General features: G+C 38.0%; 1 protein-coding gene across 3 annotated transcripts in view; it reads right to left on the minus strand.

Moving 5' to 3' along the window:
- Iars1 (isoleucyl-tRNA synthetase 1) overlaps positions 1 to 16,092 on the minus strand; it is a 59,702-nt gene that overhangs the window by 36,774 nt on the left and 6,836 nt on the right. For all 3 annotated transcript variants that reach the window (XR_005727347.2, XM_005320861.4, XM_078030594.1), the window contains 9 exons: positions 15,960 to 16,079; positions 13,070 to 13,152; positions 10,294 to 10,411; positions 7,964 to 8,111; positions 5,441 to 5,528; positions 5,139 to 5,199; positions 4,004 to 4,099; positions 953 to 1,075; positions 20 to 111 (listed from right to left, as the gene is read on the minus strand). Coding sequence is in view for 2 of the 3 variants with exons in the window: in XM_005320861.4 (XP_005320918.2) it covers positions 20 to 111; positions 953 to 1,075; positions 4,004 to 4,099; positions 5,139 to 5,199; positions 5,441 to 5,528; positions 7,964 to 8,111; positions 10,294 to 10,411; positions 13,070 to 13,152; positions 15,960 to 16,079 (929 nt within the window). In the remaining variant the exon portion in view is untranslated. The remainder of the gene's footprint in view (positions 1 to 19; positions 112 to 952; positions 1,076 to 4,003; positions 4,100 to 5,138; positions 5,200 to 5,440; positions 5,529 to 7,963; positions 8,112 to 10,293; positions 10,412 to 13,069; positions 13,153 to 15,959; positions 16,080 to 16,092) is intronic.

Consider the following 16,092-nt stretch of genomic DNA (forward strand, 5'->3'; position numbering starts at 1 on the left):
AGTCTTGGCCTCCTCTCACCTCCAGCAGAAAGGATAGCTGTGTGTGAAGGTGCTGGCAACAAGAAGTCTGCCCTGTTCTTTCAAGGTCCTGATGATGTTTTTGTCGGCATCCTGTTAAAAAATAAAAATTCAGTCATTAAATCATCCTATCAGGGCTGGGGATGAGGCTCAGCAGTAGAGCGCTTGCTTACCACGTGCGAGGTCCTGGGTTCAATCCTCAGAACCACATTAAAATAAATAAAATAAAGATATTGTGTTCAACTACAACTAAAAACTAAATATATATAAAAAAAACCCTATCATACTTAGCAGCAACATAATTATATTAGTAAAATCGAACATTGTGTTGTGACTTAAAGGCATCAAAAAAATGTGTCATTAAAAAAACAATGTTCATTTTTAAATACATTCCATGACGTTTTTTTAAAAGGGGGGGGGTTTACACTGGGGATTAAACCCAGGGACACTTGACTACTGAGCTACAGTCTCAGCCCTTTTTATTTTTTAGAGACAAAGTCTGGCTACACTGCCCAGGCTGGCCCCAAACACGTTACTCTCCACCTCACTCTCCCATGTTGCTGGGATCACAGGGCAAACCATCACACCTGGCTCCAAAATATTTAAGGAAGTTTTCAATCAGAAACCATTACCCCAAGGTCACAAAACTGCTTCATGAGACACAGAGTCCTGTTTTTGACTCCTGCTCCTGAAACTAGACCATGCTTCCTTTAAAGACACCATACCCGCCTAGTACAGTTGGTAGTATCTGCCTGTTTGATTTGATGCTGTAACAACAAAAAACCCCACCAAGTTCCTAGATGAGTTACAACATAAGCTATAAATGAGAGTGATAAGTTGAATTGATTTGCTTACTTGAGGAGGAAAAAGGGGGGACTGATTGATGAAATATATATATAAGAGCAACATCCTTCTGGTCTTATGGACTACAAACCTTCACATACTGTCCCACGAAATGTGTCACTTCTTCTGTGAAGCAGCCTGAAGCATCCACAGGACAAATAGGGAATGAGTCTTTCTGAATAATGTTGAAGTCCATGCAGACCCGATAGTCATCCTGGGAAAAGGGAACGGAGGAGCAAGAGGGAAGAATAAAACAGTTGAATGTGCGAGGAAGGAGGAAAGCATGAAATGGTAGGTTTACAAACTTTTGAGTATTCTGATATATACACATAATCAGCTTCATCCTTTTAACTAAAGGTGATTCAAGGACCATTTAGGCTTATTAGATCATTCAGCTTAGTCTTTCCAACAATTATTTCACAGACCTGCCATATATAGCAGGGTATTCACTGAGATGACAGGACATACATGAATGTTTTAAAACTAAGTCAAATTTGATTTATAACAGGGCTGGGGATGTGGCTCAAGTGGTAGCGTGCTCGCCCTAGCGTGCATGAGGCACTGGGTTCGATTCTCAGCACCACATAAAAATAAAATAACGATATTGTGTCCACCTAAAACTAAAAAATAAATATTTAAAAAAAATTTGATTTATAACAGCAGCATATATATAAATCTAAAAAACAAAGGCACATACATTTATAACAGCAGCATATATACAAATCTAAAAAACAAAGGCACATACAGGTATAAAGCACAATCTACTGCACCACAAGATGCTTGATATACATCTGGGCATGTATCCTATCAAAAGATGCTAATAGTAATCTAAAACCAAGGTATTCACTTTATACATATATCACAGAGGCTGGGGAGGTAGCTCAAACAGGTAACGCGCTTGCCTGGCATGCGTGGGGCGCTCGGTTCGATCCTCAGCACCACATAAAAATAAAATAAAGATGTTGTGTCCACCGAAAACAAACAAACAAATAAATAAATAAATCACGGTGCCTCAGGAATAGCTTTGAAGAGTGTTAACCATTAGACCTGCATGTCGGCAATGCCGAGCACTTCATCACACTACCTCATTTAGCCCTCATGATGCTGTTGCAAGGAAGGCAGAAGGTATACTAGGGTTTCACAAGTGCTTTTCTTGTACACAACAGTGATAACCCCCATTTTACGCATAAGGGGGCTGACACACAAAGAAGTTAGCTGCAGGGGCTAGGGTTGTGGCTCAGTGGTAAAGTGTTTGCCTAGCATGTGTGAGGCACTGGGTTCAATTCTCAGCACCACATAAAAACAAATAAATAATTAAAGGTCCGTCAATAACTAATAAAAATATTAATAATAAAAAATCCACAAAAACCCCAAACAAAAAGTCAGCTGCAAAGTGGCAATAGTAAGAGTAAAATCCAAACAGCCCACTTCAGAGTCTACAGTGTCCACTAACATGCTATGCTGCTTAAATATGAAGTTACAGAGGCTGTTAGACTGAAACTACTCTGGTTTGACTATAAGACAAGCTAGAAAGCTAACATGCTTCTCCCTGGAATTGCGTTCACTTCTCACTGCGCTGTATTGTTTGGGTGGTGGGACGTGTGGGCAGACAGGAAATGCCCAAGACATAAAACTAGAAATATTAAGTGCAGTGCAAACAGCCCTCAGCCACTTCGATAAGGAAAGAGCAGCCCCTTGAATGGAGGGGGAACAGGTGATGTTCAACACAGTGATGTACTGTACTCCCAGGAAAAGACAAGGTAAGTTGAGGCCTCAGAAAATGTTTTCCAAGTGGGCTTAAAAAGTATAGTTTGCATAAGTGCATGGTATAACTATACTTAGATATGAGAAGTATAACTATAGTTAGTAACAACTATTCACATTTAACAAGGACAATCTGAACTATGATTCAAAAACATGAAGCTATCTATTTTTTGGTACTGTGACTCAGCTACAGAAGTTGTATTTTTATTATGTACTAACAGTGGAGTAATCATTATCAGCGGACACTAAAAATTTTTTGACCTCATGTGACCAGTTCCTACAACACTAATTAGTATCATTAAGACTACTCACATCAAATATGAATAATTATTAGGCCTATTAAGGAAATGTTGATTTTATTGTATATAAATAACAATGGCATGGTGACTACATTAAAAAGAAATGTTCTTATCAATCACAGATGCACCTGGGATTATTTAAAGAAAGACATGAGGTTGAGGATTTGCTTCAAAATCCCGTAACCAAAATAAAAGAGGTACAAGGGAAAGAAGGGATAACAAAATAAATTGTTATAACAAAGTCCAGAGTCTATAGGTGCCCCGTGGGCACTACCCTTGCAGTAGTGACCACAGGGACTCTCACTTTTACAGTATTAGGCACTGTGCTAAACTCCAGGGACATGATGACATTTAATCCTTCAGTTACCCCAATAGGCAACTACCATCACCTCATCCTACAGAGGAGAAAAGGAAACTCAGGCTACAACACTTGCCCAGGATCTTCCCATCAGCAGCAGGACCATGATTCAAGGTTTACCCTAAGCAATGTGCCTTTACAAATCTCTGTTATTTGTTTATATCTTTATATATAAATTATATTAAAGAGAATGTGTTGTTAAAAAAATTTTATTCTAGGAAAAACATAAAAGGGAGCACCCTTCTATAAGGTTTAGGAAGATAAGGACAGATTCTTCCTCCTGATCTTACAGTATTTGGTTAAGAACAAGTAGGGGAAATGGAAGAGATCTTTATTTTGATGGTCCAAGTGTCTGTACGTCTCTAAGTGCTGTTAAAACTTACAGAGCTTGTCAAAACTTCAACTGCATACACACAAGACAGACATTTACTACCTGTAAACCATGAAAGAATGAATAAAGACAACAGGAATGGTGGCCTTTTGGAGCTTAAATGTCTGGCCACAGACCAGGATTTTACCCATCATTTCCAGAAACCAGTTCACAATGAGTGGAAACTGAAGATGCAAGTTTAACATGCCATCTTGGGAGGAGTGAGCCAAAGAGGCTGACTCCATAGTCCACACGAGAAGAGCCTGATGACACATAAGACTCAGCATCCCATGAAAAGCAGCTATTGACATTTACTTCTCATAAGTAAGTTTACAAGATTCTGCTACTCACAGCACCAAAGTAAGGGGCCTGATGTACAACCCCTGTGCCTTCTTCCTCCTTCACATAGTGGTCAACAAGCACAGTGAAAGCGCCATTCTCTTTACACTGCAAAAAAAGAAAGGTTGGCAGGCATCAGGGATGGAGAGAAAAACACTCTGCACCAACAATGCTAAGAGCCTGAAAAACCCTTTAGCATGTGAAGCTATTTTCAGAAATAGAAAAGATAGGATTATTCAGGTTGGGAAGAAACCTGATGATCAAGACATCATTTTTCTGGATAGTGGCTCACCATTTATTAATGATGGAATTATCTGAAGACTTACAGATAAAAATTTCTAATTTTTTAGCCACATAACTGGGCTTCTTCATTATTTTCCCTTGCCTGAGCATGAACTCGCATATGGTCTCACTTCTGGTTTATTTCCATTCATTGCATGTGCTTTGCTTTCCTCTTCCTTTCAACCCAGCTCAAGCAATTCAGCCACAGAAGGAAATTTCAAAGAATATGGATAGGGGAATCAAGAGGCATAAGTTCCCTAGTACAGTATAAACAATACATAGATACATATACAAACCTAACAAAGCATAAGGTGACTCCTATAATGTGAAAGCATTATTTAAAAATTCCCACATAAGCTGGGTATGGTGGCATAAACCTGTAATCCCAGGGACTCAGGATGTTGAGGCAGGAAGATCAAAAGTTTGAGGCCAGCCTCAGCAAATTAGCGAGGCCCTAAGCAACTTAGCAAGACCCTGTCTCAAAATAAAAAGGGCTGGGGATGGATGTGGCTCAGTGGTGGTAGAGTGGCAGAGTGTCCCTGTGTTCAATAGCCAGTACCAAAAAACAAAACACCCTAAAAAACCCCAACCCCTGCCCCCGCTTTTTGTGGTTCTGAGGATTAAATCCAGGGCCTGTGCATGCCAAGTGACTACAATTGAGCTACACCCCAGACATTCTCACATGAATTTAATGATTTAAACCAGAAGGCAACAATTTAATTTTGTTAATGCTAATTCAGATTGTGGGTTCAGGCACACTCACATGGACAATCCAACAATAAGAACTGAATCCACTCATCACTTCACTGCAGTAATCAAAGAAATGGATGTGGGGAGTCCCTGCCATGGTGTTCCCTATACTTACCTTCACAAAATAGTCGAACAGAGGCTTGTACTTCTTGCCTTTGAGAGAGACACCAGGAAATCTGGAAAAAGGAGAATGCAAATTCACTGTTAAGTTAAAGAAATGAGGCTGCAAGTCACACCAAGTCACCACTTAAACTGGTTTCCTGACCCTTAGTCATAAGAGCAGAACATGTGCCCTGGACTTACTAGTACTTAGGATTCAACTTGAAAAATACAGTGGTGGGTAATAAAGTTCGTCTCTTTAAAACTAAAGTCAGATACACATATATACACCCACATATCAACTATCTGAATAATTACCTTTCAAGGACCTCATAGTCACTCTCCATTTTATAGAGGGCTGATAATCTGGCTTCCATTAAAATGAGTAATTTTCCTCTGGCAACATCTATAAGAATGAAAAAAGGTAGACCTCAGTGAGATTCAGACAGACTGGCTCTGGAGACATGCATCAGGCCTATTTCTTTGCTGAAGAGCTCCGGTGCCACCAGCACCAGAGTGCTCAGGACTTGGGGGGGAGCACTGCACAGAACACTGCAGCACCCTGTTTTCCAGACCTGTGTCAGACAGACCCTAAAGGCATGTACGCAGCTAGCTGTTATTTTACTTCTCACCCATATCCATTTGAAGAAAGTTGGTCTTATTTTCTCCTTCTTTAGGTTAATACATGTGAATGTTTAAAAAATCAGAACATTAACAAAAATCAAATGGCTCACAAAGTAAAAGTCCCATACAATCTCACTCCCTCTCAGATATCCTCATTCAGGTGTCTCTCCATCCAGATTTTTTAATGCACATTCTACCTAAGAAAAGTATATGTAAATGTGTAAGGTTCTTCTTAAAAAAAAAAAAAGTTTAGTTGTAGTTGAACATGATACCTTTATTCTATTTATTTATTTTTATGTGGTGCTGAGGATCAAACCCAGGGCCTTACATGTGCTAGGCGAGCGCTCTACTGCTAAGCCACAACCTCAGCCCCTCTTTTTATTTTTTCAAATATTATGAGGCAATACTCTACGGTTTTGCAATTTGTTTTCACAAAATATTTTGTGAACATTGCTCCATATATTACCATACATACATCTTTCTAATTCTTTTTATTCTTTCTTTTTTTGCAGTGCTAGGATCAAACACAGGGCCTGTGTGCAGGAAGCCATCCATGAAATACATGAGAACCTTCTCTCAGCATGGAAGCCAGGAAGGGATAGGCATGGCATTGGGAACTTCCTGTGGTTATCCTGCGGTGACAGACTGCCCAATGCATGTTACCCTCTGCTCTGCTAGAAACGTTCCTCATAGTAGCATCTGAGATGAGTATAACCCATTAGGAACTGAACAGACCACATTTCAAGAATGAGTAGAACTCTATTGTATGTAAATAATTGTATTTTGTTAATCAATTCATCTGTTGATAAGACACTTGGGATGCATCTAACTTTTGGCTACTGTGAATATTCCTACTGTGAAAATGGGCACATCAATATTTGTTCAAGTCCCGTTTCTCAATTCTTTGAGGTAAATACAAAAAAGTGAAAATTTTGAGCCAAGCATAGTGATGCATGCCTATAATCTCAGTGACCCCCGAGAGACTAAGACAAGTGGATCACAAGTTTTAGGCCAGACTCAGCAGCTTAGTGAGGCCCAAAGCAACTTAGCAAGACTCCATGTCTCAAAAGAAAAAGGGCTAAGGATGTAGGTCAGTGGTAGAGCATCCCTGGGTTCAATCCCTACTATCAGTACCCCGGCAAATTTTTTTTTTTTTTTTTTGCTGTTTTAGGGATAGGACCCAATGGTGTTCTATCACAGAGCTACATCCTAGCTACCTACTCCCTTTTTATACTGAGAAAGAGTCTTTCACTAAGTTGCTGAGGCTGGCATTGAACTTGAAATTCTCCTGCCTCACCCTCCCAAGTAGCTGTGATTATTGGTGTGTATCACTGCATCTGGCTGGCAGTGGGTTTTTCTCGTTTCATTTCCCTTCCGTAAGCTATCCAAACACGAAGGTACACTTACTCACTAAGTACATTCTTTTTTCATTTAAGTCTCTATGGAAGAACCCAGTTGAGCCTGTGATAACTCTCTACCAGGGAATATTTGAAAGGCACAAAATTCTGAAATTCTGGTACTGATTTCTAAAAGTGAATGTGATGTCATGTTTTTGAATCTTAGAGTCTTAATCTATCTTAAGGGCATGAAGTATAAAAGCAGCTTACAAACTGAAAATTATGAGAAGATTTTACTTTCTACTTTTTAATATTTCAGAATTATTTTATTTTTTATTTTTTTTTTTTAGAGAGAGGAGATGGGGAGAGGGAGAGGGAGGGGCAGAGAGAGAGAGAGAGAGAGAGAGAAAGAGAATTTATTTATTTATTTTAGTTTTTCGGCGGACACAACATCTTTGTTTGTACATGGTGCTGAGGATTGAACCTGGGCCGCACGCATGCCAGGCGAGCGCGCTACCGCTTGAGCCACATCCCCAGCCCTCAGAATTATTTTAATCTTTTAGGGTTACTTTTCAATCAGAAATGAAAGAATCTTAAAGTCTACCTACCTTTCTGATTAAATAAAATTCTTTGATTACTTTGGTACTGGGGATTGAACCCTGGGATGCTTTATCACTGAGCTAAGTGCCAGCCCTTTTCCTTTTTTTCTTTCCCCCTGAATTTTGAGATAGGATCTTACTAAGTTCTTAGGGCCTTGCTAAATTGCTGAAGCTGGCTCTGAACTTGCAATCCCAAATTGCTGGGACTTCAGGTGTGTACCACCAAGCCTGGGTAAATAAAATTATCTATATTTGTCACAACTAACCAGGCACCCACTTACCTTTAATCTTCACATATTGCATATCTGGATTAACACAGAGGGCAAGATTACTAGGTAGAGTCCAAGGAGTAGTTGTCCAAGCAACTAAGGAGATATTTTCATCTTCCTCCAAAGGGAAAGTTACAAATATTGAGGGATCTTGAACATCCTGAAATAAATTGAGGTAAAGTACTATTTTACAAACTCCTCAATAATAGTCATAAAATAAAAGGAAACAAATCCTAAATAGGACTGAAATAAATGAATTTTACTAGCAAGGTGTGGTAATCCCATCGACTCGAGAGGCAGAGGCAGAGGCAAAGGCAGGAGGATCATGAATTCAAAGCCAGTCTCAGCAATAATACCCTGTCTGATAAAATATACTAAAGGGCTAGGGATGTGGCTCAGTGGTCGAGTGCCCCTGAGTTCAATTCCTGGAACACCTCCCCCACAAAAACAAAACAACAACAACAACAAAAAAACCTATTTACTGAGTGGTATGCTGGTACATGCCTATAATCCCAGTGACTTGAGAGGCAGAGGCCAGAGGACTGAAAGTTTGAGGCCAGCCTACCAATTTGCCCAGGCCCTAAGTAACTTAGTGAGATCCTGTCTCAAAACTTAAAAATGGGCTGGGGATTTTGCTCAGAGGTAAACTATCTGTGGTTTAAGTTCCCAGCACCAAACAAAACAAAGCAACCATGCACCACATTTATAAAAAGAAAGTTCAAAGCAAGAAATTTCACATAAAATTTTTAATACTTAGCTGGGCATGGTGGTGCACGCCTATAATCCCAGTGGCTCAGGAGGCTGAGACAGGATGATCATAAATTCAAGACCAGTCTCAGCAATTTAGCAAGACCCTAATCAACATAGTGAGACTATCTCAAAATAAAAACTAAAAAACAGACAGGCATGGTGGCGTACACTTGCAATCCCAGTGGCTTGGGAGACTGAAGCAGGAGAATAGATGGCAAGTTCAAAGCCAGCCTCGGCAACAGTAAAGTGCTAAGCAATTCAGTAAGACCCTGTCTCTATGAAAAGGAATAAAAGAATGGAGGCTTCACTGTTAGAATGATCTGTTTTATAATAAGCCTATGAAGAGTTAAGTCAACAAAACAACTGTTTTAGAAAATAGTTATCTTGGGGCAGGGGTGGTGGCCCTGTGGTAGAGCACTTGACTAGCACATGTGAGGCACTGGGTTTGATCCTCAACACCACATACGAATAAGTAGATAAAATAAAGGTATTTTGTCCACTACAATTAAAAAAAAACATTAAAAAATACATAAGTTGGGTACAGTGCAAACTCGGCAAGATCTAAATAGAAAATAATCCTGGAACCATTATGAAATAATTAGAAATGTGAACACCAGCTGGTCGCAATGGGACACACCTATAATCCCAGCTACTTGGGAAGCTGAGGCAGGAGGATTTGAGTTCAAAGCCAGCCTCAGCAACAGTAAGGCACTAAGCAACTTAGTGAGACCCTGTCTCTCAATAAAATACAAAATAGGACTCAGGCTTAGTATTCAGGTAGTATATTTTTCTCTATACTTTTATGTGCTCGAAATACTTTATTAAATAAACACAACACAATATGAGCACAATCAGAAGAAGACAAAAAGGAATCATCACATTCATCTCATAAGGATTTGCAAAGATCAAATGGAATATGTGAAAGCATCCTCTAAGAGGATAAGGCCTTATAAAATTTGAATTTCATTAATATAATTTCCAAACCTGGCTCCTGAAACAAGACTTCCAAACAAGTTAATATCCATTAAAAACACAGGATTAGATGAACTTGCAAAAATGAAAACACTTCCTATGTTTCAGAAGATTCCCTACCATTTACCATCTGTCTAGATGAGGTAAAGAAAATCAGAATGTCTCAATACCTCTGTCACACTAATGACAGGTAGAGACTCCATTTCATCAAAGAACAGATCATAATACAATTCACCATCCCAAATTTTCTTCCCAACATCTAATGATGTACGAGGTCCCAGATATACACAAAGTCACCCAAAATGGTAACCATTAATTTTGAGTGGTGGGAAGTATGTCAGAGCTGGAATTATAAATGAAGAGAAGCATAAAAATATGCTCAAAGCAAGCAAAATCTATAAGACACCTCATAAATTCAATGTAAACAAAACCAAAAGCTCATTTTAATCATACAAGAGGCTTCATTCAGCGACTGGTAACATCATCAGTACTCAGTAGTGACCAATGCCAAGACTGCCATTCCATGTTGGGGCTACCTGGGAGTACTTAATGATGTCTACAACCATTCAACCTCTAGGTACATTACTTGGCACTGAAAGATATCTCACCATTTCACATACCTTATAATTCTGGTGGGATTCGAAGTTGGAAAGTGGAGTGTTACATGCAGTAGAGAAGGGCATGACTTTCACCCCTCTGTAAACAAGGCCTTTGTCATAGAGTTGTTTAAAGACCCACCTGGCAAGTAAAGAGTTGGGAGTTTCATAATTACATATATAAAAATCTATTTCCTCAAATGCAAATATTTATGAACATTTTCAGTTTCTGTCTGCCAAAGAAGTGAAAAAATGTCTCATTTGTGGTAAATTACATAAGTAGTAAATTACATCAGATCTTATAATTAATTACAAGATATTAAATAAACACTAAATATACTACTCTCTATTGACATTTTTATGTTCATGACATAATGTGAAGACCATTCAGCACAACGAAGGGTCAATGATATAAATCTGTACCTCTCAGCACACATACTAAAATTTTTAGAAATGTTAAAAAAAAACAACAATAATTATGGTTGGCATTTCAGAGCTGATCCTTTCGTTTTCTGGTCTACTATTTAAATCTCATAATAGTTTAACAAATGCAATTAAAAAAAAATATAAACTACTGGGATTAGGATCAGCTGTTTCTTGTACATTAAAAACAAATTTTTAATATTACTTTTTAGTTGTAATTGGACACAATATCTTTATTTTTATGTGGTGTTGAGGATCAAACCCAGGGCCTTGCACATGCTAGCCGAGTGCTCTACCGCTGAGCCACAACCCCAGCCCCTTCTTGTACATTTTTAAAATACTTTAAGTTGCTGATAGACCTTTATTTTAAAAATTTATTTATTTAGATGTGGTGCTGAAAATCGAATGTGAGGCAAGTGCACTACCACTGAGCCACAGCCCCAACCTCATATTTCTTGTACATTTAATCAAAACTTTTACTGAGCTTTTAAATGTGCTGTGTTAAGCTAAGTATACCAGGCACTAATTGTAATGGTCACCCCAAGAGTTCTTCTCCCAGCTGAATAACAAAAGCACTATTGGAAATCCTTGCTTAATTATGCCTTAAAAAATTATATTCTAGTGGCTATGAGCCTGGCACAGTAAATGAATTAAACTCATTTGTTAAAATAACATTTTAATGAAGAAAAGGTTTTTTAAAAAATGTTATTCCTCAGCTTTTAAAGCTTAAAAAAAGGTAAACTTTTAAAAATTCTTAAAAAGTTTAGATTTGATGAAATAACCATAATATTAGCTGTGCAAGCTCACGCAAATCATAATTACTTGCCTCTACCTCAAATAGGGGTCCTGAGTCTATCCATGGAACTCTCTGGGTCATATGGAAAAATTCATGGGGAATTACTTTATATAGTCAAAAGCAACAACTGAATCTAACTTACTACCACTATTCTGTTATTATCAAAGTTATCTCCTACCATTTCTAAATTCACCATTAGCTTATATGCCTTATTTATATACAAACAAATTCCTTAGGAGTATTTAAAAAAATTTTTTTTAGTATTTATATTTTAGTTGTAGTTGAACATAATATCTTTATTTTTTATGTGGTAATGAGGATAGAACCCAGGGCCTCACACGTGCTAGGTGAGCATTTTACCACTCAATAGTCCCTCCTTAGGAGTATTAACATTCTAAAATTTAAAATCTATTTTCCTCTTGGTCCAACCATTTATGTAAATTAAGAAGTAAGAAGAAGAGTAAGAAGAAAAGGAGTGGGTTTTAGAGCTATACTAATTAATGAGTGCTATCCACATGTTGTTTTTAATTTAAACTAAAAAAATTTAAACATTTCAATTTGGTAAACTTAAAAATTCAGTTTCATGGCACTTCTTTTTGAAATGCTTGACCAACAACTGGTTGTCAGTTGCTCTAGGGAAATCCAGCTGCTCAATGACAGGAAGGTTCCTGTTCAAAGTCTAGCATTCCAGAGAATCTAAATGGCTTCCTTCTTTTGGGTACGTAAGTCTAGAGATATGTCCACAGGTGCATGTCAGAGTCAAAGGGATTGAAGAACTGTGGTAAAGTGCCTAGCTCCTCAAAGGCAAAGTATGTATGCCAAGCATGTACAACAGATTCAGACTAAGAGAAATGTGAGTGGATAAGAAGGCAATAAAAGCTACAAGCAGCTACAAAGCAATTCAAAGAAACTGTGGTCTACAAAACAGCTCTGCAACTCACCTGTACTTTCATGTACAATTTAATGAAAGTAGGACTTAATCAAGGCTGGATTATGTACCTTGGACATTTACAACCATGCTAAGGGTACCTGTTTGCCTTGTAATGATCTCATATTATCGTAGGAAGCCCTAGGCAAACCACCGATCAAGATTGGCACGGCTAATGATGGTCAAAAAAAGTTTCACTTGGAACCACTATGGTACAGTGACTTCACTACATAGTTTCTTTCAGTACTAAATTCAGGTACACATTCTCTTAGACTTAAAAAACAAACAAACAAACAAATAAATAAAACCCCCACTTTTGAAATGTAATTTTTTCCTATATTTGGTATAAACTAATTTGAAAAAAAAATGTAAAATATAAATGTGAGGACATTTACATTCTTTATTCTACTTAATGATGCAGAATTATTAATGTATTTATTAGAATTTGCTATTCAACCCACTTGGGCTATTATATGTAAAAGAATACATGCAAATACTGGTAAATTTTTCAAATACAAATGTTCTGAATTCAAAACATTATTTATTACCAAATATACAGAATTATGGATCTGAAGACAAACTAATTCACACTAGCATACCTTCCCACTGACCAAGAGAATATTCATTGTATTTACAGTTTTAAAGAAACCTACCAGACAGATTCCATGAACTGTGGATACAGAGTTTTGTAGTCATTGTCAAAGTCAATCCATCGGCCAAGTCTGGTAACAGTAGACTAAAACGTATGGATATTAGAGCAGTATTAGACAATGATATTTGATACTGTACACCAATGTGTTGTTTACTTTTATTGTATCCATATATGATAATTTTTGGAAATCCGAACAATAAATGGTTCAAATAAATCTATATTTCAAACAACATACTATGTGAAGTTAAGAATTATACTATATACAGATGCTAAAATATCTATTTATAAAAGTCAACCAAAACTGCCATTTGGCAATAACCAGAAATATAATTGTTGCTAGTAAATAATCAACACGTGCTCAAATTAATAAGTGAAAGTATCCTAAGAAAAAGAATATTTGGCTGGGCGCCATGGTCCATGCCTCTAATCCTGATGGTTCTGGACAGTGAGTTCAAAGCCAGCCTCAGCAACTTAGTGAGGCCCTAAGTAACTTAGCAAGATCCTATCTCCAAATAAAATACAAAAAACCAGCTGGGGATAGTTAAGCGCCCCTGAGTTCAATGCTGGGTACAAAAAAAAAAAAAAAAAAGAATATTTGAAAAGATACTCCCAACAAAAGAAAAACTGAAACTTTACAAAGGAGACAACCAACAGATGACACCTTAAATGAACAAAGTTATCATCATTAATGAGACATAGCAACAACACAGGCTTCCTGCCATGACATGCTGAGGAGGACATGACATCACCTCTGAAGCATTCCTGTCCAAAACCTGTAACCTAAATTAAATTTGTGAGGATAAAAGTAATATGGACTGGGTGTGGTGTTGCACACCTGTAATCCCAACTTATTAGGAGACAGAGGCAGGAGGACTGAAAGTTTGAAGTCAGCCTCAGCAACTTAGTGAGACTGTGTCATAAAATACAAAATAAGTAAGTGCTGGGGACGTAGAACAGTGGTAAACCATCTCTGGGTTCAATCCCTACCAACACCTCCCACACCCGAGATTGAATGACTGTTTGATATTGAAAGAGCCTGAGCTGGTAGTGGTGGCGTATGCCTGAAATCTCAGCAGTTAGGAGGGTGAGACAGGAGGATAGTAAGTTCAAAGCCAGCCCAAAGCCAGCCTAGGCAAAATGGAGGCACTAAGCAACTCAGTGAAACCCGATCTCTAAATAAAATACAAAATAGGGCTGGGGATGTGGCCCAGTGGTGGAATGCCCCGGAGTTTAATCCCCTGTTACCACCCCCAAACAAAAGTGGGACTGACAAGACACGACAACCAAATGCAATTTATGATTCTGGATTGGATATTAGTTCAGAAGTAAAAATTGGTAGGACAACTGGTGAAATTCAAACAAGATCCATAGTATTTTGAGCTGGGGTTGTGGCTCAGTGGTAGAGCACTTGCCTGGCATGTGTGAGGCACTGGGTTTGATTCTCAGCACCACATATAAATAAATGAATAAAATGAAGTCCAATCAACAACTAAAATATATACATAAATTTAAAATATATAAATTATAAATATAAATTATCACATTAATGATGATAACTTTGTTCATTTAAGGTGTTATCTGTTGGTTGATAGTATTTTATCAATGTTAGTTTGCTGCTTTTGAAATTACAGTATAATTATAGAAGACAGGAGCAATTGGGAAAGTGGATGAAGGGCTTAGAGGAATGCTTCAAACATTTTTTAACATATCTGAAATAACATTAGGGGCTGAGAAGGAAGGTAGAGGGCATGTTTAGAATGTGAGAGGTGAGAGGACCTGGGTGGATTCCCCAGCACCACAAAAAACAAAACACAACTTTCAGAATGAAAAGTCTAAAAATTAAGAAATGCCTGTATCTATATTAGGATTTGGCACCTGATGTGATCATGGCTGGAAGAGTCATACCACTAGCCAAACAGGGAATTTTGAAGAATAGCAAGTTTGAGAGGTTGAAGTGAAGATGGAGAATAAGGAAAAAACAAAGCCAGACATGCTTTTAAGTTATACAAACGTATTAAGCCAATCTGAGAGGCAGGGAGGAAAGGGGAATCTATGTTCTGAAGTTCAGAAGAGGAGGGCAGGAGCTCTGCAGCTTGGAGATTGATTACTAAAAAGAGGAGTGCAAGGGCTGGGGATGTGGCTCAAGTGGTAGTGCGCTCGCCTGGCATGTGTGTGGCCTGGGTTTGATCCTCAGCACCACATACAAAGATGTTGTGTCTGCCCAAAACTGAAAAATAAATATTAAAAAATTCTCTGTTTAGAAAAAAAAAAAAAGAAGAGTGCAACATGGGAGTCAAATTAACATAACAAGCATGAGCCCAAACTTGATTTTTTTTTTTCGTTCCAGAGACTGAACCCAGGGGTGCTAAACCACATTCCCAATCCTTCTTTGTATTTTATTTAGAATCTGAGTTGCTTAGCGCCTCACTAAGTTATTGAGGCTGGCTTTGAACTCATAATCCTCCTGCCTTAGCCATCCAAGCTGCTGGGATTATAGGCATGTGCCACTGTGCCAGGCCCAAACTTGAATTTTTAAAAATATATGAATTAGTACAATGAAGCATTCAAGTAAGCCTGTTTGCTGAAACAGCATGATTCTAGTCATATACTGTGGGGTAGGCAAGAGACTAAATTTAGAAGACCAACCAAGCTCATAGAAATCAGAAAAGAGAGGCTTCAGTTTAAGTTAACAGGATTGGGGTGGAAGCTAAAGACCCTTTCTTAGTTATACACACGCAAAGAAGAGGATCAACTCCTTTTGTGTCACATCTTCATATGCACCACTATACTTTTGAGAACATCTCATAAAAAGAACAAAGGATAATAGGCCATTTCAACTTTCATTTGAAACTAAACTTTTTGTTCATTCTACTGAAAATAACCTAACATACCTTCCACTCAGCAGAATATCTCATCACAATTGTGCGGCACTGATTGTTATACTCTGCAATTCCCATTTTGGCCACATCCTCTGGCCCTCTGATTCCCAGTGTCTTATCAATTTCATATTCCTGAAAATTTGTG

The sequence above is a fragment of the Ictidomys tridecemlineatus genome, chromosome 13 (genome assembly GCF_052094955.1).
Source record: "Ictidomys tridecemlineatus isolate mIctTri1 chromosome 13, mIctTri1.hap1, whole genome shotgun sequence".
NCBI classification, from domain to species: Eukaryota; Metazoa; Chordata; class Mammalia; order Rodentia; family Sciuridae; genus Ictidomys; species Ictidomys tridecemlineatus.